Source organism: Corvus kubaryi, unplaced genomic scaffold, assembly GCF_017639235.1.
Source record: "Corvus kubaryi isolate FWS band 111438036 unplaced genomic scaffold, C.kubaryi_AGA036_p1.0 65188, whole genome shotgun sequence".
In the NCBI taxonomy this organism is placed as follows: domain Eukaryota; kingdom Metazoa; phylum Chordata; class Aves; order Passeriformes; family Corvidae; genus Corvus; species Corvus kubaryi.
The window spans coordinates 5,883-30,072 of NW_024581825.1; the positions used below are offsets into that span (position 1 = coordinate 5,883).

A 24,190-nucleotide genomic window follows, 5' to 3' on the forward strand; every position below is an offset into this window, starting at 1 on the left:
CAGCACTTGCCCCATGGCAGGGGAGACAGCCAGGCTCAGGGCTCAGGGGCCTCCACTGGGCAGCAGCACTAGGACCCAGCAAAGCCCCTTGCAGCACAAAGCCCATGCTAATCGGAGACTGGAGGCCCCAAAGGTCACAGAACTGAGGGCTGAGGAGATTTCCAACCTGCTGCACTTGTATTTGGGGCATCTCCTGCCTTTGAAGGTGGCTGTGACCACCAGCTGTTCCCAGGGCCATGTTCCCATCCCTGCCTAAGGACAGGGGTGTGATGGGACAGTCACACTGACACTGGTACATGAAACAGGAATAGACTGAACAGAAAGGGCAAAAGCACCTTCTCACCCACAGATGTGGATTCATGCTCAGGGGCCAGCAGTAATTCTTCTCTGGCTGAAGCAGAAAACCCTTCCCAGAGCCCTTCCCCTCTGTCCTCTTGCTCACAGCAATTTGGGTTGGTGCTGATCAACTTCATTATATTTAAGTTACCTATCAAGCAGTTGCAGCACACAGTCTTAAGCACTATGACCATGTCTGACTGCCCCAAGGGTGTCTGTATGGGCCTGGATGTGCTGACAGCTCTAGTTCTTCCTGCCCTGGTAACCATACAGATGCACAAACACAGCAATTGGGCTTCCAGAGGCTGGGCTGAAGTTTATTAGTTTTTATAACGGTCATGAAAAGAACTGGATCTCAGACACGCCAGCAATTTGGTACAAAGGAGAAAAAAAAATGAGGCCAGATGAGGTATAAATCAGGAGTAACTGCAGGGCTGCTGGAGAGGTGTGAGCAGAGCAGGGTACAATGAGTCCTGGTGGTGTGGTGGGGTTCGGGAAGATCCTGGAGTCCATCTGTGATGCAGTGACAGTTATCTGGCCCGTGTCAGTGGGGAAGGGGATGATGCTGGAATATCTGGGCCAGGTGCTGCACCCAGGAGCTGTATAGGCCGAGTTACTCCACTCACACCTTGCAGGTGTCACAGCACTGTGTGTGATGTGGATTAGATCCTTGAAGGCACTGTGGGCACTGGCTGATGGCTGCGGGCACTGGGGGCACTGCGGGCACTGCCCCACTGTCTGCCCAGCCCCCAGAAACACCCACAAGCTGCTGCCAAGCTCAGGGCTGCCTCTCTGTACCAGCTGGGACCCTCTCACCTTGCTCAGCATCCATCCGCACCCTCCCCCAGGGCCAGCCATGCTGATGGCAGCTGCTGTCCTTGCCAGCTTTTCCTGCAGGATTTTCCCTCTGAAGCACTTCAAGGAGCTAGCATCACCCCTTCCCTTTTGCAGCTGGGGAAACTGAGGCCCTGAGGAGCAACCTCAAGCAAGCGAGCAGCCAGAAGAGCCTGCAGTCTCTGTGGCTTGTGCTGTGTGCTGGCATAAGGGGGTTTTCTCAACACCGTTCCCTGCTGTGAGCCCTTCTGCCAGGCCTGCTGTGGGAGGAATAGGGCAGAGGCTGGGGAGTGCTGACCTGAGGCAGGGGCTCAGGGTGCTGCTGGGTGCCACAGATGGGCTGAGCCATGCCACGAGCAGAGTAAGCAGCAGCTGACCATGAGCTTTCAACCACAAAACCATCGATCCTCTTCCCCCAGCTCCATCCATGCACACATGCTCTCCATGCCAGCTCCATCCCAACAAAGCAGTCCCTGTTCCCTGCTCCATTCCCAGCTCCTCCCCTAAGCCCTATCCCAGCCAGTGCTGGATTTATGAATGAGTGCCCTGCTCTGGTGACAGCGGGCCCTGCCAGCCCGGGGTGTCTCACTCCAGGGAGGAGGCACAGCGGGATTTCACTGACATCAGGAGCAGCACAGGATGGGGATGGCAGAGCTTTGGAGTGCACAGCCCACACCCCATGGAGGGCACAGGGCCATGCCCCTCCCAGCCCCAGCCTGGCCCCATGCCCATTTGTTGGGGACTATTTTGGATTATAACTCGTGAGCTGCCTGTGCCAGGTTGCCAGCTGGCACCACTGCATGGGTAACAGCTCCTGAGTCCTCACGTCCTGGCACAGCAGCACAGGCTGTGTTGGTGCTGCTTCCCTCTGCTACACTGGGCTGGAAACTCCAGCCATCCGAGGGCTTTCCTGGGAGAGAGGCATCCCCACTGCCACACTGGGACCTCGGGCAGGCAGGCAATGCAAGCAGCTGGCCTGCAGCCCTCCTGCATTGCCGCGCTCAGCGCTTTGTGCTTTTACCAGCAGCTAACACAACACGTATGAAGGATGGCTGATTTCAACACGCTCCATGCAAAATGAAGACATGGAGCTGGCAAAGCCCTTGGCAGCATCACATGCTCGAGGCACATCAAGAAATCCTGACAGTGACAGCTTGTTCTCTTGCCCATCACCTTGTGTGCCCAAGAGCTCTGCCCATACTCCTGGGAAAACCCTTCCAGTACCTCTCTGAGCCAGGTCAGGGCTCATCAGGATCTAGTCACTCAGGCACTGAGCTCTCTTACACCTCAGACATTTTCTGCTGTAGTTAATGCTCAGCACCTGCAGCTTCCCAGGGGCCAGGATTTTGCCCTGTGCTTCCAGACCACATTGGAAGTGAATAGCTGCTCTGGTGTTATGTGTCCCCTCCGCTCTGTATGTCTGGCTTGGGACCCTTCCTGAAGCTCTGTGAACCATAACAAACCTTTCTTGCTGCTTTCAGAGTGGCTTTGGCTCAGCATTGTGCCAGCAGCTGGCCCAGTGTATTTGCATTTATTTCTTCTGCGTCTTGATTGCTCCAAATATGATCATCAAAAACCAGTTCCCAGCACTGCAGGGGCTGTGGTCTTCGTGGGCAGAATGAATGGAAATTGCTGCTCTGTGGCATTTCATGGCTGTACAGCCCCATCTCCAATTCTCTTCCTTCTGCTGCATCTGGGAGGTCTTGGAAGAGGAAAGGAGAGTGGCTGCAACCAGAGCTGAGGCTCAGCTCGGAGGAGAAGGAAGGAGCTGGTCCCACCTGTCTGGCAAGCATACACCAGTTGCATCTCCATCCTCTCCAAAACCTTTCTTGCTTCTCCTGTCTCACCCATGATCTCCCTGCTGGCTGCTCCCCTTGGAGCCACAGAGCCTGGCTGCAGCAGCTGCAATGGGCTTGTGGAGCCTCTCCCGTGTCCCTGGAGGGAAATATGAACCCCAGTCCATGGCCGCAGGAGCTCAGGGAGACCAAGAGCTGGACAAAACCACTATTGCTGTCTTCCCACTCCAGCTCCAGGCTCTGAAGTGACACTTTCCCATGGGCTCCTTGTTACTTTAATTTATTTTTTAAGGCTTCTTCACGTGCACGTGGCTGGGCTGTGATACGAGCTACGCTTTGCTTTGCCACCAGGCTGCTTTCCTACAAACACACTGCTTATACCAACCCTACAGAAGGATATTTAAGCCTATATTTCAAATTAGGACTGGCTAAGCCTCTCCTTATAACTGCATCTGCATGCCCTTACTTTATTACCTAGAGCCAATACTCACATATCTCCATGATGAATTCAGAGGTGCACAACCCTGATAAAAGCATTAGGAAGTCATCTGCTCTCTGTGTCACAGCCTGCTGCCAAGAGGTCTTGGGGCTGCATGCAAGAAACTCTCAGACACACTAAGAAAAGCTCCCTGTCTTGAGAAGGGCTGATCCTGCTGCCAGCTGCCTGTGTGTGTGCCCAGACCAGCTCTACCCCCTTTTCCAAGCAGACACCAGGGGCTGCTTGCACAGAGCTCCTGTTGTTCTGGGAACAGTAGCAAAAGATAAGCATCCTCATCAGCCTCGGACAGAGGCCTTAGATTAGGTTAAATATCATTTTAGATAGCTGGTTATCCACATCTCTGCGCTGTCTCCACAGCACCAGAGCTCTCTAAAGCAGTGATGATTTCTGCCTGTTTATCTCTCTCTCTACTGACACAAATGTTGATTCAGACATAGATGGTACAGACCCAAGACTACTGGACAATCTGCTGGACAATCCTTTTGCTAGTTATGGTTTGTGTGTTTTGCCTTGCTCCATCTTGCCCAGCCAGACGTGAACATGTTGAACAGGGTTTAGAGGTCACCACCATAAGAAGTTTATCCCACCTATATCCTGGCACAGGTGGTGACTACAACTTCCCTCCTCACAACTTACCTGCCCCTTTCTCACAGGCTTCATCAAGAAAAAAAACCTGTGTTAAAGGAAAAATGTTGTTGTTGTCATTATTATTACTGTTGTTGTTGTTATCATTACTGTTGTTGTTGTTGTTGTTATTATTAAGCAAGCAGTTTGTTTCTCTGACCCAAAGATGTAACTCACCAGCAGTGTAAGCTTCCCTTAGCATGGAGGAGTGCTCACATAAGGTCTAATCACTGATCTAATTGAACTGATTTGCTGCTGTGTTAAATTGGTGCAGCTATATTGAGCAGATCAGCTCTATGTTTCTATTCCACCACATCTTAATAAATGATAATAAAAAGCACCTTCAAGACATTAGCGTGAAGAATTTAAACAGAAAGTTACATTTGTTATTTTAAATCTAGTCTCATTATTTCTAGGATAGGGATTTTTGGAAGGAGGTATGAAATCCTTGCCCTTGACTATATTCATCTCACATTTTATCAAGAGCTCTGTAGGACATGGAAATGTTTCTTAATGTTCTAGAAGGGTTTCGACAGTTTAAAAATCTAAATTCCAACGAAGATAATAAGCCTCCTTTAAAAATAAAGGAAAAAAGGCATGCCAAAAACCTCATTATTTTAAAAATCAGTTCCATCATTATTTTTATTCATTTTTTGAGATTGATTATTGTTTCCTTATGAAGTATCGTCATTACTTCCTCCTTGACAAAATTACATTAAAGTAGCTATTTCCACTTGAGGTTTTGGTGGATTTCCTGATCAAGGGCTCACACTTTGGCTTTTGTAGCTCTGTTACAATACTAACATTGCAAGTTATTTTAGGAAAGATTTATGTTCCAGCAAAAACCATGAAAAGAACATTTCAAACCAGCGATATGGCCATTTTTAAACAGAGCTATCAGCTGTACAAATTTGATCATGGGAGTTTCAGAGTCAGCAGCCTTAGCCTGACAGCAGGGCAGCACCAGGCTTAGACACAAGCATCCCTCCCAAACCTCTCCAGCCTGTTGTGACACTGCCTGTGGACACTGCATCCAGCTGTGACATAGCATTCATGGTTAGCACCCAGGGGTGCAGGTGCTGCTGGCTCCTGGGTTTGCTCTGTGGGGTGAGCCATGGCAATCCTGCCCTCAATGATCAGCCCTGACAGGTTCCACACTTGCCTCTGCCAATGGCTCGCTGCATCCTGATATTAAGCCAAAGATTTGCACCCAGGCTGGACCCAGGCGCAGTTTGATGGCCTGGGAGGGGGTGCTAAGAGCTAATCCACGTCCAGGGAGAGGATGGTCCTTAACAGACCCCACCTTGAGCTACATCTGCTCAGTAATGGCAATATTAATCAGGCTGATTAGCTCAGACGTGGAAATGTCCCCACTCCTTTGAATCGCTCTCACATAATCAACAGAGGATCCCACACCTGCATTTCTCACCCTGTCACTCACACTGGCAGGGAGGAACTATGAGCCTCATCTGCCAGATGATGAGTTGAAGCACAGAGGAGCCTAAAAACTGGGTAACGTAGAGCAGACCCTCCTTAGAGTAGGGGATTTGCAGCCCCAAAAGCAGGGCTGGTCTCTCTCTCACCTTTACCAAGTGTCAACTCGCAAAAGACCTTCTGGTTTATTTCCTTTTTGTGCCAAGAGGGGACCAGGTCTATCCAGAGCCCGGGAAGAGCTGCAGAAGAGAGCTGAGGCACTCGGGAAGAGCTGCCAGTGCCTTTATGGCTGTCCAAGGACTGTGCTGGAAGGGATGCAGGATGGGATCCCCCAGACAGCCGGGTGCACCAAGCAGGGCACAGCACTCCTGGGGCCATCCCCGCCGCGTGAAAGCAGCAGTTCAGTGAGCACAGACACCAAGAAAAAGCTGCGGCAGGGCAGGAATCGAGCAGCCCTTGAAGTCCTGCGAGCACAGGGCTCTCCTTCCCGCTGGGAAGCGCCGCCCAATTGCATGGGGCCACCAAAGCTAATAAAGCCATTAATGGGGCCGCATGTCACCCCCTGACTAAGGTGTGAGCAATTCACACCTCATTCGACCTTTCAAGTCGGAATGCACCCACGTTTGGCCAGACTCCTCTCCAGCCTGCAGGACAAGCCAGCTTAAGGTCAGTTCCCCACATTTTGGGGGCTCTCTTCCACTGAGTTTTCCAGGCTAGGCTGAGTTTAGGCTGTCTCAAAGCCCTCCAGCTAAAAGCCGGTTTTTGGCACGGGACAGGAGGGGGATGGCACACTGGCACGTCACAGGGAAGCTGTGCCAAGAGCCTCTGCTGAATTTTCAGTGCTTGCCACTGACTTGAGCAAAGTCTTTAAAAGCTCCTTTTCTAAAGCGCTCCCGACTTCAGCAGGGCCAGTCTCCGGGATACGTCTGGCCTGGCACTTGGAGTGACGAGTATCAGAGCTCCTGTGGATTTTGGATGGGTTTAGGCTGCTCGGATCTCCTGGAGTTGGGCCCAGCATTCTCCACGTGGTGCAACTCCAGAAATGGAAATGCTCCAAGTGAGCAGTTTCTTTCCCAAAATGGGGATTCTTCTTTCCTTTGGATGGAAAACACTAGAGACAGGGGAAATATTATCTCATTGTACTGCGAAGGAGAGCCATTTATTAACTGTGGGCACCAAATTTAACTCTGGGTATTTTTTAATAGCAGTTCTGATGTGAATAGAAATGCTTGGACCCTTTCCTTGCAATGTCAGGAATCTGTATCACAGAATTATGTCATATTGTGAGAAACAGCCACTGAAATCAACTGCGGGTGATAAAAGTGAAACCAGCTAGCCTAAATTCATGAGAAATTCATTCCAGGGGCACAGATTATATGAAATGGATCCTTATCTCAGCTGTGTTTGCAACATATGAATGCTCTAAAAGAGCCATCCTATTGCCTCCCACGCCTGCCACGTTATGCAAGGGTGGCTTTTCTCACGTGCTGTGGGGCTCCCAAAGCGCCCACGCTCTGCTGCCGGGAGCCCCGGGGTGGGGTAATCTCCAAATACCGGGCACTGACTGCTCTGCACAGTAAAATCGGGAGGCCAGGCTGAAGCAAGGTGTTGTTTATGTGTTTCTCATTGTTTTCTCAAGGGAGAGGCACTTTTATTCACTAGGAGCAGGAAGGCAATGAGGCACAGAGGGATATATGGGTCCGGCTGCATGTGGTGTTACACACTGGCCATGCAGCAGCCACAGACCATCGCAGCAGATCTGCGTGTGTATGTGCTTGGGACTGGCAGCGGAAAATCCAGGTACGTGCTCTTTAGATTATAATCTGAATGTTCTCCTTTCCATTACACCAACCTCTCTATCACTGCTGGCTCCCTGAAGCAAGGCAAATGAGGATATAATAAAGTTCAAGTGATATCAGCTATTGTTTTCTAACTCGTAATTTCCCAGGACTTCTGCAAGCTTCTCCCATCCCAGGTGAAACTCAGTAATTAAGACTGACCTTTGAAAGCTCCCACTTACAATCGTATCTGCTGGTTCTGCTTAATTTGCTCCCTTGTCTTACATATAAAACTGTGAATAATTGCTGCAGTTTATTAAAGTGGATTGTTTCAGAGCACTGAGATAATTTAGTTTCAATGTATCCGACAGTACATAATAGGTATGAGTATTTTGAGCAGGTCATGCTAATGAAAAATGAGTGGGGAGTCGTGTATCTGACTGTTCCTATTTTGTACCAGTGTCAGTTGGTTCTAGGGACAGCAGGTTTACAGGATGACACCAGCTGGGAATCCTGCACATCAGGCAGGTCTCTGGCTGGGAAAAAATGTAGGCTAGTGATAGAAGTATCCAAACCATAGCTCTTACAAATGAACTGAGACTAAAAAGATCATTAGAGGCTTTTAAAAATTAGATTTCGGGGTTTAAATATGTTTTGTAGCTGGTTCTTTGTTACATCTTCATGAGCAGAATGCACTTGTTTCATATTCAGATGGAGGGGTTTTGTTGCTTGTTTTTTCTCCTAAAACATAAATACTAGAAACTGACTGCTGCCTCTGACAAAGGTAGAGATTTTTACAAAATTATACAAAGGAAAACTAAACAAGTGAACTTGGATCTGTGGGACTGCTAATAAAATTGAATGAGTTGGCAATGTTGTGCTCTTCCTTCTGCACTCCGAAACAAGCTCTAAGGCCTGAACTTTTGATCTTGTAATCAAAAATACCAAGATATGAGCATATTTAATTACCAATTCTGTTTTGCTTTCAAACTTGAAATGCACCATATAATCAAGTTAAATATAAAGGACAATTAACTGAAGGAACACAATGTAGATGGCTTCACTTGAGGCTAAAAGCAAGGCTTGGGAAGAGGGCTGTGGAGGGTTTAGGGGTTTGGATGTCGAGGTTTCTTTTCGTGCGTTGGTCCGTGCACAAGAGTGGGGACTCAGGCTGGAGCAAGGTGTAGGATCCTATCCCGACACAGGACTGCAAAGCTGGCCAGGAAAACAGCACCCACCCCTTTCTCCCAAAACATGCACCCTGAGGAGAGCATGAAGCCCCGAGTGCACCAGATAAATCAAATCTCACAATTCACGAGGATCAAGAACTGGAGGCTTTTCTACTGTTTTTATATCCTGGATGATTTATGATTTAATTTAAACACATAGTTTCCAGCTGTTTCTTTTTGCAGGCAATCACCTAGGCTACATTAACCCGATGGTGATGTACTGGTCCCAGGGAGCCCTGGAGAGAGACTACAGCACTCAGAGGTGTGAACTTTCCCCATTTATCTTGATGGGGTGTGCACAGCCTCGCCAGGGAAGCAGGTCCAAGCATGTTAACCCCTTCACTTCCAGCCTCCACCGTGGAAAGGGCTGGTGAGAATCACAGAATCTCCCGAGCTGGAAGGGACCCACAAGGATCACCGCGTCTAGCTCCTGCACCGGACAACCCCAAGAATCCCATGTACTTGAGAACATTGTCCAAATGCTTCTCTAACTCTGGCAGGCTTGGGGCCATACCACTTCCCTGGGTTGTGCAGTGGTGTGTCCTGTACAAGCTTTCCTCTTTTTTGGGAGAGCCTCCCGTGTCCCAAGGAATGCCAGCATGGAAGGGGATGAGCGAGGTTCAGCCTCCTGGACTCTGGTGCTGCAGGTTATAGGTTTGGAGATCAGAAGGTTTTTTATCATACAGCTCATTGCAACAGCTGGGGCCAAACAGGTGTTACAGTTTAATGTGTTTTGAACAAGCTGTATATTTCCCTGCCTCTTGCATTCTAACAGCAGAGCAGGGGCTCCCTGCAGGCTCCAGGATAACCCTATGGAAGACTGGGGATAAAAGGGATCACACAGAATAGCTGGGTTTAGGAGGCAGCTCCGGAGAACACCTAGTCCGGCCCACTGCTAAAGCAGGCTCACCTACAGCAGGTTGCACAGGATTGTGTCCAGGTGGGTTTCGAATGGCTCCAGAGGAGGAGACTCCGTGTAGCAGATGGGAACCAATTCCTGGGAGAGACAGCTCACTCTGGCTCCAGCATGGCTGTCTCAGCTGCAGGTTTCCTCCATGGCATGAGCAGTGTTTGACAGCAGAGCACAAGGTTTTGCTTGTCACTAATGGCTCTGGCACTGCTGCCATGGGAGTGGTCGTTGTCAGGACCTGAGGTACCAAACTGGGAAGCTCCCTGTTCCTTCGGGGCTCTCCCATCTGGCTGTCAGCAGGCTCCTGCAGGCAGCACAGCGCTGAGCCTCTCGTGTGCCGGTTTCGGGGGCTCTGCTTTGCAACCAGACGTGCTTGCAAACGCCTGTGAAGGTGGCAGCTGCTGGAAGGGGCCGTGCTGCCTACCCCTGCGCAGGGCTGGCTGCAGCGTGCTGGAGAGGTGGTGGCAGGTCCCTTTCTTGTGGCAGGCACAGCCACCTGAGCAGGGCTTCTCGGGGAGACAAAGATGTGAGATTCAAAGTGAGATTGCTGCTTCAAAGAAGCAGCTTTTAGGAATTGCTAATGTTGGAAGCGGGAGGTGCCAGCCCGCTACAGCCCTGTAGCCCTGGATGGCAGCAAGGAGGGGCTCAAACCCAGAGCAAAGCCCGCTTTCACCTCATTCTTGTGAGCCAGGGACATACACCTCTTCCCGGTGTCTGAAACAGCCCTTTCATTATGTTTGTATTTAAAAATCTAACAGTGACTAAAGCAGTTTGCATAATAAACAGCTCCAGAGCCAGAAATATTTGCCTGCTCTCGGTAAAAAAAGGAAGTCCTCAGATCCTCTTCTGAAGACGGTAAGAAAGTGACAGAGTTTTCCCTTTGCAGGATATAAATATGCAGTGCAAATAGGTGGCTGCTGTCACTGCTTACATTTTGATGTATCTCTTCAGATAGCCTGGCAGCGCCAGGTTATTTTAGTGTCAAATCAAAGCTCTGGTTGTGTAAAGAAGCTGAGGAAAGGTACAGTCTGTGTTGCAGCAGAGGATGGAAGCTCCAAGAAGACTGGAGGCAGTCCTGTGAGACACGTACCAGCCATGCATACTAAACCTGCCATTTAGTACACCGACAAGAAAACCCGTTTATAAGAGCTGCTGCGGAACAGAAATAAATGTCTTCAGATTTGGATTGGGGAAGGAGGGGTGTTTTTCTAGGCAGGCACATGCTTCATTATCACATCTGCTAGAAGAAAATAAAGCTTTGGCCCCCTTTTACCCTCCATTTCCTTGTAGGAGAAAGAAATTAAAGAGCCTGCTTATGCCAGAAGAAAAATCTTGCGGGCTGATCCCTTTTTAATGCTCTCGTATGCAATGCACCAGTGCTGTCCTTGACTTAAACGAGTCAAGTGAGCCCAAACCTGCCTGATCTGCATCCCCCCTTAGCATCACCCTTATCATCTCCCCGTGGTTCCGGCGGCCTCCGCACTCCAGCCTGGTGCGGTGGCGTACAGAGATTGATAGCAAGGGGTCAGCCACACAGATAACAGAGACTGATAACGAGGGGTCTGTGGGACAGGTGTGCACACCCCCGCTCGCCTCCTCTCCCTTGGAAACGCTCACATTGCCCAGGAGCTGGTGCCTGTGGAGGGGTCTGGCGCGGTGGGACTTCACGGGAAGCCCCGAGAGCCCCCGAGCCTGTCCCGCCCAGGGGCTGCGAGGCCGGGCGGGGTGCGGGGTGTCACTGCGGGGTGTCACTGCGGGGTTGTCGCGGGGAGGCCGCGGAAGCAGCTCCGCCAAAGCCGCCCTCACCGCCATGCGGCCCGGGGGCGGGGCCGACGGGGAGGGGCGGGGCTTGTATGCAAATATCGGCGGCGGGGCGGGAAGTGGCGCATGCGCACTGCGCGCACGGAGCGGCACGGGTTCTTACACAATGCACCGGGCCCGGCAGCCGCGGGGAAGGGGCGGGGCCTCGCATGTAAATGAGGGCCGGGTTTTGCCGCGCTATTGGAGGAGGGAGAGGAAGGGGTGGGACCGGATATGTAAAGCAGCGAGCCGGCGTCGCGCATGGTGGGGGGGCGGCGGGTCGGAGCGGTCACGCCGGCGGGGCGTGGCCCACATGCAAATCATGCCGGCTCCGGGGGCGTGGCTCGCATGCAAATACGCGCGCGGCCGCGTCCCACCCCCTGCCCGTCAGCCCGCTCCCCCGCCGCTTTAAAAGGCGCCGCGCCTGCGCAGAGTGCCGAAACCGGGACTTAGTCTGTTACACAGCCGCGCTGCGCTCCCCGCGTCCCGCTCCGCCCGGCGCTCCTCTGCCCGCCGCTCCTCCCGCTCCGCCCGGCCGCCCGCGCCTCCGGCATGAGCGGGGACCAGCTGCACAACGATTCCCAGGTGAGCGCCCCGTGCCCGCCCGCGGGGCGCGCTCCCGGGGGACCCCCGCCGCGGTGCTCGCATCCCCCCGTGCCGGCCCCGGGCTGGCCGTCTCGCCACCCCCTGTAATCCCAGCGAGGGGACCGTGCCCTGCGGCCGCCCCCGCGCGTGTGGACAGAGCCCTGTCAGCCCGGGTGTCCCCCCGCGGCGGCATGGGGGGCGGTGGGAGCGGGGGCCCGCGTGTGACCCCCTGGCTGGGCGGAGAAGGGGAGGGGGCGGCTGCCGCGCTCCCCCGGCTCGCTCCCCACTGGGGGGCTCGGGGAGGGTCTCCCCATGAGCTGTGTGGGGGCCTGGGGGCGCTTCACCCGCTCTCCCATCACCTTCCGCATCGCGCTGGGCTTTTCCCATTTGGTATTTAATTCCCCTAAAAATGAGGGTGTGGGCGGGGGTGGGGGTCCCCCAGAGCGCCGCGGGCCCGGGCGTGCTGACGGTGTGTCCCTGTGTGCTCTCCCCGCAGATCGAGACGGATTTCCGAGCGAACGGTGAGTGCGGCCCCGGCGCGCCCCTCGCACAGACATGGCGTCCCAGAGACTAAGTCCCGGCTCCGCGCTCACCGGCCCCATTGTTCCCATCGAGCTGCCAAAAGCGCCCCTTTCCCGCCGGGATCGGTCCCCCCCCGACCCCCGCCGCCCCGAGTAGGGGCACCGCAGGCCCGCGATCCGAGCGCAGCGGCTCTGCCGGGGTCGCCTTTGGGCCCCGATTCCTCCCTGGAAAGTCGCCTTGTCGACGGTCGGGACTTAGTCTCTGCGCCATTTTCTTTTTCTCTCTCTCTCTGTGGCTTTTCTCTCCTTCTCCTCCTCCCCGAGCTGCCGCCGAGCCGCCTCTGCAGAGGCACCGGGCCGCCATCCCCGGCACCAGCCCCTTGTAACCGAGCGGAAAGCAAAGTTTTTAGCTAAAAAAAAAAAATTTAAAAATCCCAATTCGCCCTTTTTTTTTTTTTTTTTATCGCAGGCTCCCTCCCCCCACTGCTCCCCGTCTCTGTTCCATTGAGGGAATCCCTCCCTTCCCCTAAAATGAAAGGTGATTGCAACATGTTGCTCTTTAAAAGAAGCTGCTGCATCCATTTTAAGATCAGTCTTATTTCCTTCCTTGCTGTTTAAATGATGTGACTTTACCTTGTTGGGTGGGTTTTTTTTAAATTAAAATACAAACCTACTTTAAAAAAACCCAACAGACCACAGTGTAGACAATTCCAGAAAGGTAGACAGCATCACTTCAGGGACTTTGCAAGCTAACTTCATTTTGTTCAGAAACATTTACAGGAGTCCTGTAGTTTAATATATATATACATACATTTATATGTAGTTTTTTATATATGTATATATTTATATATGAATATATACGCTTATCTGTCTATGTTTATATTCCTGTATACATACAGACATACAATATTATCTTTTCTAATCAGTCTGATGACTCCTAACTTTTTCTGATAATTTATTCATTTTCATAGGAAGCAAGCTAATTGCAAGCCTGCCCCATTTGATAGGTGTCACATTGAAGGGCTTAAGTAGGGTGAAGGGGAGTTGAGGACATACAACCAACCTTTGTGTGTGTGTATTACTGTCACTGTTTGGGATGTGTGAGGAGCTCTGAGCTGTCCTCTGATTGCCGAGGTGGTAGAGGACAAAAAAGATGGTTGAAAATATCTGCTTGACTTATAGTTACACTGATTTTTAGAATGCTTTTCTGGATGATGTCCACGTGCCTGGTTGCTTTGTAAGGCTATTGTGTGTAAATATTTACAGATCTACGCTTTTGAGCACCTTTCTTTCTGTCAGTTCATTGGAATGTGATCGTGTGTGTGCAGCAGGAGCAGACAGTATCAAATATGCAGGCTTTGAACTCTTTATTTCCATTCTGAATTTATAGTAGGGCTCTATGAATAATTCTTATTGGGAAAAACGGGTGCCATGGATTTCCAAGAAGTACGAGTGTAACTCTTGAAGCAATTTAAATATAAGCTTATATAGGAATGCTTGTAGCCTTCTTATGCTGTAAAATACTTGCTTCATCTAAGGATCATCTTTATTTAGGGAAAAACACTCCCTGGTAAGCTGTAGTTACTTAGTATACTGTTGTACATAGCGGAAGTGATGTATATTTGACCTTTTCACTCCAGCTTCCAGTGAACCTTTTAGAGGGGGTTTTCTCCTCGATTGCGATCATGTGCTGTTTTATCCTTCTAAGAGTTCTAGTCATACAGCTCTTAAAACTCCTGTGGTTTTTATTTCTGCCATGTGTTGGAGGAATTCAATACAGAAATTCAAAGTAAGACACCTTGATGGAAAAACTGAATTCCTGGTAAATTGGATGCACCCAACAAATCCATACCAGTGTAGGTATCAGCACCCTTTCCCTCCTATTGTAATTATTTATGGCAGTCGTGTAACATCGTTGTTGCTGATCAGAGGCCCCTAAACCCCAAAACCCTTTTCAGCACTGGAAGGTATGTGTAACCCTGTTAGTCTTGCTAAGGGAATAATGCTGAATAGACACTGCCTGCTCTGACCTTGTGACCACCCCTGATCTCCCTGAAAACCTGTCACCTCTGCTTGCTCTGAGTCTTGTTTCCTCTGCACAGGAGTTCTTTGCACTCGTGTGTCAGGAATTTTCACGCGCAAATCCGAGAACAGCGGTTCTTGTTCAGGCAGAGCACTGATGTTCTTGCTCTTATTTTCTTGTTTTGATGCTATTTAGTGGCAAAGATTAGGAGTAGGTGGTAGGAATCTCAAGTGCTGGGTTTTTTCCCCCCAGATATTTAGAATTGGTTTGTTCTTTGATTATTGTCAGGCAGTGCTAAACAGTAGAGCCAAACTCTCCTTTTAGGCCTCCTGTACTTCACATTTGGGGGAAGGGAAGTTTTCTGGGGGCTGGTACTGACTCATTCTAAATGTTGAGTGTAGCAGCAGTAAACATTTTTGTTAATAAAGAATGTTTTGGGTGACTTTTGGCTAGTGTATCAGTAATAGGGCAGCTTAAACACTTAGAAGCTTCCTGTTGTTATTAATGTTCCTATCTGGGTCAGTGGACACACTACCTCGGGTTGTGGTCACACAAGTTGTTGCAGCTGCAATAGGTTGAGTGGATCTGCCCATTGCAGGTCACCACGGTGCAGCCTGGTTGTAGCTGGGAGCCTGGATCTGGTTACACACCCGTTTCATTGATAGCAGGGTAGTGTTGGGTATGAGAGAGGGTGCCAGCAGTAAATATGTGTTCCTGGCTATTTCTTGTCATTAAATAGCCAGATCACTCTAAGCAAGAGTGTCCTGGGCAAATTCCAACTTGACTAATGGCATTCCATCTCAATATCCAGGTTCTTCCTTCTGCTTGGCTGTAGTGGGTATTTTTTTCACCTTAGCTGTATTTTTAGTATCCGTACGCATTGCAAAGAATTTTCCATGTTCAGTCCTAGCAGTGCCTGTTTGCAGACCATGCTGAGAGCGGTACTGTGCTGAAACAGCAAGCCTTTTCTGCAAGTAACATCCTTGCAGTCTTCAGCATTCAGAAGGGAAATGGAGCCTAAAACTGTTGTTTCCAACTACAGCTTGGATGCTGAAAATGTCCCCACCTCCACAGTTTGGATTCTATTGAGTTTTGCCTTTAAGAGCTTTGTTACTCAGGTTGGATGTAACAACCTCTTACTACTGAGGATAAATGTTGAGACTAAAAGCAATTTATCTTGACTTTCAGCTCTCCCATTGTGTTTGCAGAGTGCAGTAGATAAAAATTACTTTTGTTTGCAAAATAATCAAATTGCATTCCAAAGCTACTAAATTCCGCTAACTGCTATTAGTGCCTTGGCTGTTCAGCAGCTTGTGATCAGAACTTGTGTAAAATCCAGAACTGCTCAGTGTGGAGACTGAGGACATCACCCCAAGCAGTGCTTTTTGCCTCCAGTTGATTTGGCCAGTAATGTTAAGATGCAGTTTGAGGTCAAGTATCACTGGAGTAACCATTACAGTGCATTAAGAGGAGTCAAGTGTGAATTTGTCCAGCGTCACAGAGGTGGCTTCTGGAATTCAAACATGTTTGAAGGAGGGGCTTGCTTTAACAGTGAGTATTTTTTGGGGGGAAGAAAACCGAAGCCCTTACTGCTGCAGCATCTTATCAGGAGCTGGCAGGTTCCTGTGGCCTGTTGGCCTGTTGTGTTCCTATGTTGGCCCAAGCGCTCATGGGGCATCTGTGTATTTATCAGGCTGGCACCATGAAAAAATGAGCAAGAGGGAAATTCAAATTAAATAACAGGAGTGCTGAACCAAATGCCTTACAAGTTAAGGAATTTCAGCACGTTTTGTGTTTTGCATTAAGTTCATGTTTCATGTATGACAGAGCTGTGCAATAAGAGGTGTGGGTGATTTAAATGCTAACAAACTGTAGAGCAACATAGCAGAGATCTTTAGGATTTCTCAGTGGTTGTGAAACAGTCTGTTGGAGACCAGATTTGTGCTTCCTTGCTGCTGCCTTCCCTGGCGCCTTCTGGATGGGTGAGAGTTTTTTTGAAGGAGAGCAGGGCCACTTCTGGCATAGGGCTGTGTGTACCTTAGCACTGCTGTTAGACCCACTGTGCTAAACAAACTGCACGGATTTAGGAAGCGTGAAGGCACTGCCTGTGGTCTGTTTGTGTGTGTGACATGTCAGGGAGAAGCTCTCTTTTAAGTTCCCTGGGAGCACGTCTCATGCATGCTTTAAATGTCAAATGTTTGGCAAGGGATCCAAAGTACAAAAGGTAGTTAATGGTGTTTAGGTGCAGATTGATACCTCTGCTGAAAATTTCCTCTGCCTTTCCTGTGATACATGGAGAGGAGAATCCAGAAGAATGTAGCTTGTTCTTTCCTTGCATCTCTCCCTGCCTTTGCTTCAGACTGCAGTGCTGGTGGTGAGCCTGCATTGTGGGAAGTGCTGCCCACAGCCTCAGAACAATGCTCGGGTAGTTTTAAGTCTGCAACCACTTAGTTTTTTATTTCAGAAGTATTTTACATAAGACACCAATCCCTGCAAAATTTCTTAATTTTGTTCTTGCACTGATTTTCAATATGTTCACAGCAATCTCTCTCAGGGCTTGTTAGGATATAACAGTGTAGCTTCACTGTGGGAATCTTCAGATTGTCATAGGTGACAGTACTCTGAAGTAAATTGATCATTCATTACACTTCTCAGAAATGTAAATAAACGTGCTGTTGGTAAGCTGCTCTTCACTATCATGGGCTACATAAGTTGGTTGCATCTATTTTCCCCAGCAGAAGCCTCTGAAGGGTTTTGCTAGAGAGACCTTGAGCTCTGTTGTGTTAATTGTTCTGACACATTCAGCATTTAGGTTAAAACTTAATGGGTGTCTGGTGGGAGTGGGGAGTTGAATGCATGTTTGGGAGCTGCAGCCAACTTGTGTTTTTGTTAAAACTCAGCAGAATTACTTAAATGTGCTGGAAGATGTGTTTCAGGGGTTAATGGCCCGTGTGTTTCTATCTCTTAGCAGGTTTTCTTAAAATGTTTTTCCTTTTACTCCAGTGTTAAGCACTCTCTGTTATTAATGTGTTATCAGGGCTTCTTTGTTTACTTTGTAAAACATGAAAAATTTTGAACCAGGGGACCAGTGTAAAAGTGTGCCTTTTTTTACATGGCTTCGTGTAAATTAGACACACAGCTCATAAATGTGATCAAGCACAAATCAGATCTAATTTCATTTACAACTGTGACTTCAGATATTCGTTAGATAGTTCATTGAATTCCAACCTCCTGAGTTGCACTGTCAGCAGAAACTGCAATAATATGTAATTATAGCAAGTACTTAACATCTCATTGACTCAAATTCCTCTGTTAATGATTTCACTGGATTCCTGTTGAAGTAATACCTGCTGAAGTAGCACAAGCCACTGCCCTATTAGAGGGAGGCTCCAGGTCAGATTCTTCCTAGTGCTGTAAATTGCTGTAGTTCTGCTAAAATCAGTGGAGCACTGACAGTGTATCTGCTTTTTTGTTACGGGACTGCAGGGATGGGGTTTAATATCACAGTGACTATTTAAGAGAAATACAATTTAACCTAGGAAATCAGTGCAGATTTTTTTTTTCCTGTGGCTTTTCAAGATGGGACAGTTTCTCTTTCAAGTCTGCTTGAGCTGGTTGTGCTGATACAGTTTCTCCTATCCTTGTAAGACGTGTAGTCATTCACAAATATTTATTGCCTTATTAAATTGAATTGGTTTTGTGGCTGCCAGTTTTATAAATACTGCTCCACATTTTATAGAAAACCTCACACTCCAAAACATGGGAGCAAAATCTGTTTAGTGTTATGTGTTCTGCTTCTGCCTGGGTTTTTGAAGGTCTGTGTCTTAGCTTTCCAAATCTGAGAGAGGATTTTCAATGTAGAAATCAGTGTTTACCACCTTGCTGTCCTGGGACTGTCCCTTTTGACAGAGCATATGACAGATCTGCCTGTACCTTCTCCCTGCAGGACTCTCTGTTCTGAGCTGTTCAGCGCTGTCAGCATTTAAATAGGGCTCATCTTTAGATTTCAGAATGGTTCCTCCTGTGAAGGGAACGGGAGAAGGGTATGGGCTTGCTGTGGTTTCAGCAGCGAGTTTGCTGCTGTCCTGCTCTTCTGAAAAAAACAGTAGAAAATAAATTTAAAACCCAGTTCATTGCTGCAGTAGGATTACTTCTTTTAAACAGTGTTCCTAGTTACTGCTTACTCTTAGTCCTTACTCCACCTGTAACTGCCTGCTCCAAGGAGCTCCTCTGCGTGTGCTCTGGTGGCTTCCACTGTCCATCACTAGCTGAACACTGGAATTACTACAGCTTGGAAGTGCTTTTCCAGGCAGAGCAGAGAGAGCCTTTTCTGCTGCAGGATCCTGCTATTTCCTAGCTCAGCTGAACACGTTGTAGTAGTGGTTTCCCGGTGTGTATGAGACTACAGTATTTTTAGCACAGCGTTTGTTCAAAATGTCCTGGCTGACATAAATGCTAAATAGTTCCAGTGGTTTATAGTTGGAAATATTTTCATCTTGAATGCTAGCTTTTTAAACTAATGATCTTAGTCAACTGCAGTAATATCTTGTGGTGTCACAGCAAGAGTTAGGACATTTGGAAGGTGATGTGAAAAGAAATGGTGGAGTTAATTTTGGATTCTTGTGACCTGCATGGTAGAAGGAGGATTAGAAAATTTTTTTGGCTTCAGAAATATGAGCATACCTGCATGTTTTCAAGTGGAAATTTGGTTTCTAAATTTGACTTGTGTAGCTGCTCAGCTGATGGACAAGTGAGAGCTCCAGAGTTGAGAATGAAAGCGGAGAATATGGAACTGTAGTCAGTCTTCCTGAAATTGGTTCTTTTGTAACACATACTTAGCATCAACAATTCTCAGACTTCTTTAAGATGAACGTAGGACTTTTTAAATCCCTGTCTGTGTCAGCAGGAGCGGTGGCAGGAAATACAGTTTTGTGCCAATAATCTGGGAGATCCTCCAACACAACTGGTGGAGATCAGACTTGATGCTTTTGGGGATGTGGGAGACCTTGGCAATTAGTTCTCTATTAATATTAATGACAGAGATGGAGTTATGTAATGAGGGAAGATGAGTAGGAGAGGGACAGTGGTTCAAATGAGAATTGCCTCACAAATTTTCTAGTGCTGTCACAGAGTTCTGGTGATGTTTTCCATCATGTCAAGGCCTGTTTCTGTGCTAGAATAAAATACTCTACAGGTGCTTCACCCTGGGGAAGTTCCCCTTGTTTCATGGCTGTTGCTTGAATCTCAGCAGCTTCTCTTGAAGATGGTTGCAGCAGTAGTTCAGTTTGGACTAATGGCTTGCACTGACAGCTGCTCTGTGTTTGGGATCTGCCCGTTCCCAGTATGAAGGAGTCCCAAGGACGGACAGCAGCGAGCATGCCTTACTCCTGTCTTGGGAAGTTCTGGAGGTGGGGGCTGGAAAACGTCTGAAATGCTTATCTTGATGGGATGGGGGCAGTGCAGGCTCACTGGAGGCACAGCAGGAAAGTTGGTTTAGGTGCTTGTCACTCAGCCTCAGCAGACAGTGTCTTCTTGAGGAAAAACCCCCTGCATCTCCACCTGAAGTACTTAGATCCCTTTCTAAGTTTGAAGGTGGTGACTTCTGAAATTGGGATGATGGCAGGATAAAGAGGGACAGCATCAGACTGTTGGGAAATGGTTTTAATTGGAGGCTCCAGTCTCAAAGAGACAAAAGTTGCTTCCCACAGAGCTTCCGATCGGTAGATGGTTTTGGATTCCTTATCGATATTTTTTGACGTGAGTGTATTTGTTCATGTTCACAAGCTTGCCATATGCTTTGTGCAGTTGTGAGCTGTGTGGGTGTCCCTGTATGTATTTTTATCTTATACCTTCGTCAGAGAAGGAGCTTTTTAGGGAGTGTTAGCAAGACAATGGCTTCCTTCTCTATCAGTATTGCAGAGTGCTGAGCCTCATGGTGCCCACCAAAAGATGGAGATTTTCCTTCATCATTCTGCCCAGCATAGACATGTTACAGACAGATGGACATTCATGGAATTCAGCTCTGCAGCAGAGTAGTGCTGCAGCTGCCTGGATCTTTCCATGACAGGAGAGAGATTGATTTCTGCCTCAGGAAAGCTTGGAGTGTACTTGTAACTTCACTAAAATATTTTGATCAGTCTGTGTAACTCATCTCCAGCTGTGTCCATTAAACACATGTTCCATGATGGGGACGTGCTAGTGTCCTGGTTTTGGCTGGGATAGAGTTAAGCTTCTTCATAGTAGCTGGTACAGTGCTGTGCTCTCGGATTTAGTTGAGAATAATGTTGATACCACACTGATGTTTCAGTTGTTTGGGCGCCTAGCTAAGTGCCTGCTAGGTCTCATCAGCTGCAGTGTACAGCTGACAGTCTTTTCACACACACAGCATTCAGCACATAGTGCAGCTTTATTTGGGGGAGAAATACTCTTACATTCTCAATGAAGGCATGGTTCTGGTTCTTCAAGATGTCCATTTTTCTTCCATAATGCTATCTTTCAATGATTTTCTAAAAATAAGACCCTGGTGGCTTTTATTCCTTATTGCTCATTTTGTAATCCCAGTCACTGATTTGTGTAGTGTTACTAATTTTTGCAGCAAGCATCCAGGACCTCAGTAGTTGAGTATTTTGCTGTGTTTAAGAATAAATCATAAGAAGAAATTAAATACGAGGTCTGATGTTGAACATGCATAAGTTGCATACAGCTCTTCTGTCTGAAACTCACTGTTTGGCTGCTCTGAAATAAGTTTTACCAAATGCTTTGGAATTTCTAAAGTGTTGGGATTACTCCACTACTCAGTGTATGCGGCAGGAAATTGGAAGTTGTCTTGTTTCCATCCAAATGTCTTGTCAGTTTGTTGCAGCTAGCTGTATGGCAGTGTCTAAATTGAATAATTTAAAGAATTTTTAGACACTGGCCAGAGATGTGGCTTCATAGTTAAAAAGTCAAGAAAATAATTCCTAGGAATGGAGCAATCCCCAAGTGCAGATAGCTTTTTAATTTTTTCCTGGCATTTGTCACATGCTCTGCTCTGTTGCTTAACACAGCTTCTGACACGAGAGCATGAACTTGTAGAGTGTTATCCAGAATATTTTTTCTTTCATTTGTCACTTCTGTACACATTTTTAATTGAACAACATTGCATCAGCTTTTCCTGTGCATGTAACATGGAATAGATGACCTGGGCTTCAGAGCCAGGGCAGTGTACTTTAGTTGAACTTTTTATTGATGGCAATATTTTACTACTCAAGGCTTATCCTGGTATTTGAACAAGGGCCAGATTGTCAAAACAGCTGCTCCTCTTCCTCTGAGGTTGCGCTTTCTTGTTTTGCAGAGGTGGCTTATAAAGACCCTTTAGGAGAGAAGACTCTTCAGTGTTTTTTCCCCTTTGAACTACAGTGTCTGTTGCAGATTTTTCAGTATCTGGAGGTAGAGTTGAAAAATGTGATTTTCTAGCTAAAATGCGGAGATTTCTGGAGTTAGGGTTTAAACACAACTGGAACAGTTGTATTTTTGTGGTCTGTGAGCAGTTTTAGGAGGAGAAAAGTACAGGTGGTGCCAGGGCACAGAATTTGTTTCATACAGTCTCTTTGGAGATAACCAGGTGGGAAGGCTGTCTTCCTTCATCTGCTCTGCAATAGATGCAAGAGGATAGAGTTTGTGCTGTCCCTAGGGAGATTAGTAGCTGATAAGTTGGCAATTCTTATTCCAGCTTCTGGTTTGGGCCAGCTGTCGGCGTGTCTGGCATGCTTGGTGCTCTGCTCAGGATGTGACGGTGAAGGGTTGAATGTGAAGAGAGACTCTCTTGAAGCTGAAGGCAGGAAGCACTGGGGAAGGACATTTTGTTACTCATGGATGCTATGTCTGGGTTTAAGGTCCTTTGTGCTGTACATTGTTATCCTGTCCTAAGGCCATATTGTTTAAATAGGCAGCACAGTGGGGGAAGAGGGAGTACTATGCTCTTCTCAGAGCTGGAGAAACCGGAACATAGTGGGAGTGATTTTTTCCAGCACTGAAATAGATATAAAGCTGTCTGGCTGGGACTGAGATTCAGTTCCATCTTGGACATTTGCTTCTGATTTTTAATTCCTTCTCCAGCTGAAGACTAAGGTGCATATCAAAGGGCAGCACAAAAAAAAAAAAAAAAAAGGAGCTAAGGAGCTTCTGCAGTTTTAGCATATTATTATATGCAAATCTCATCTCAGGATCTAAGGTGTGCATTTTTTTCTGTGGTACTACATTATTTTACAAATACTTATGATACAATACAAATTATACAAATTACAAATGTTGTGTGGAGGGTTCTGCAATTAGTGAAATCACTGGGTTTGCAATAGGGAGACAGTGGCTTCCTGGTTTGTGTGCAGGGTTCTGGTATCAGGTACGTCAATCTCTTGCACCATATAGGCCACCTTGCTATGAGTGTCTCCTAACTGAGCCTGGAGCAATAGGAAGAGCAAATTATGTCTTCTCCCAGTTTGTGAATGCTGGCAAGTGTGTGAGTAAGATCAGTTTTTGGAAAGATAAAATGGCTGGGATGGGCAGGTACTGGTTTAAACTTGCCTTAGGAAGGCACCTTACAAGTTAGACGAGCACTCTCCAGTTTAATCCAGCCTTTTGGGAAATGGGAAGCTGGAGCTCTTTGGAGATCCATGTGAAGGGGATGATTCATTGCAACACAAGCAGCGTGTACAAAATGGAGAGATGGAGTAGAGCTAGTGACGTACTCTGAGGTTTGTTCTCTAGAATTAATGACCACCAGATGGGGAATAAAAGGCTGCCTGCTTTTCTTCTGAGGACCGGGAATGTCATTGAGGCTGTTAAAATGTGCTGTATCTGTGGTAATGCTGCTTGTGCACAGCAAACCCTTTGATGTGTGGATCAGAGTTCGCTTTCCTTGCTGGTGTTTCCCCTCAACACTTGGGTTTTAGAATGGGTTTTGGCTGAAGATGAGATTCCTGCAGTGTGGTTTACAGTGCACCTCAGGGATACAGAACAAAAGTCTTTGAGTGCTTTCTGCAGTAGAAAAACTAAGGTGCAAGTTGTGTTCCAGTCTAAATGGCCAGACCCAGGGGCAGTAGGTTCATGTGGGCAGAAATGCAGTGCAAGAGATGAACTCATAACAACAGTGACCTTGATTAACTTCTGCAGTGTTGCCCAATCCCACTGTAGGTGTCATCTCCATCTAGCTTTGCAGTGAGCAAGGCACAAATCAGAGTCTGAATGTCAGTGCTGTTAACTCTGATACTTGCAAGTTGTCATCCTAGAAGTGTGTAGGTGTTTGGGTTGCTTCGTCTTGCTCCATCAGATGGGACATCTCTCCAGCTGTCCAGGATACCTTTGGACGTGAACGTGGAGAACATTTGCATTTTTCAAGAGCCTTTTACACTTTTGCAATCTCCTGTCCTCCTGCCTTCTTCCTACTCCAAAGCCGGGAAGACTGTCAGAGGAGCCATCATCTTGTCTGAGTCATGTTATCATAGCTGTGTATGTCACCTGCACTTCATTAGGGAACATAAGCAGGCTGTCCTTGAAATACCTGTTTTTATGAGTAGATAGAGTCTTCTAATTTAAAATATGCTGCTCTCTGGATTTTGGTAGCTGTCATGAACAATGTTTTTCTTTTGTCATCAAGTAGGCTTATTCAGCATCACCTGTATCGAAAGGAAGCTGCTTTCTGGGTTTTAGGCTGTTGTAATCGTATAGATATAAAAAGTACAGCTTGGCCCTTGATGCTCTGTGCTTGGCAGCTTTAGTTGTCAGCATGTGGTCTTGGGAGAGCGCAGCACGGTGTGGTTTAGTTTGCCCCAGTCTTTAGCTTG

General features: G+C 47.7%; 1 protein-coding gene across 1 annotated transcript in view; it reads left to right on the top strand.

Annotated features, from left to right (window-relative positions):
* The first annotated feature begins 11,690 nt into the window (after positions 1 to 11,690).
* Positions 11,691 to 24,190, top strand: part of LOC121673098 (DNA topoisomerase 1) — a 66,678-nt gene continuing 54,178 nt past the window's right edge. Inside the window, exons 1-2 of the mRNA XM_042046148.1 lie at positions 11,691 to 11,825; positions 12,322 to 12,346. Coding sequence (XP_041902082.1) covers positions 11,793 to 11,825; positions 12,322 to 12,346 — 58 coding nt within the window. The 5' untranslated portion in view covers positions 11,691 to 11,792. The remainder of the gene's footprint in view (positions 11,826 to 12,321; positions 12,347 to 24,190) is intronic.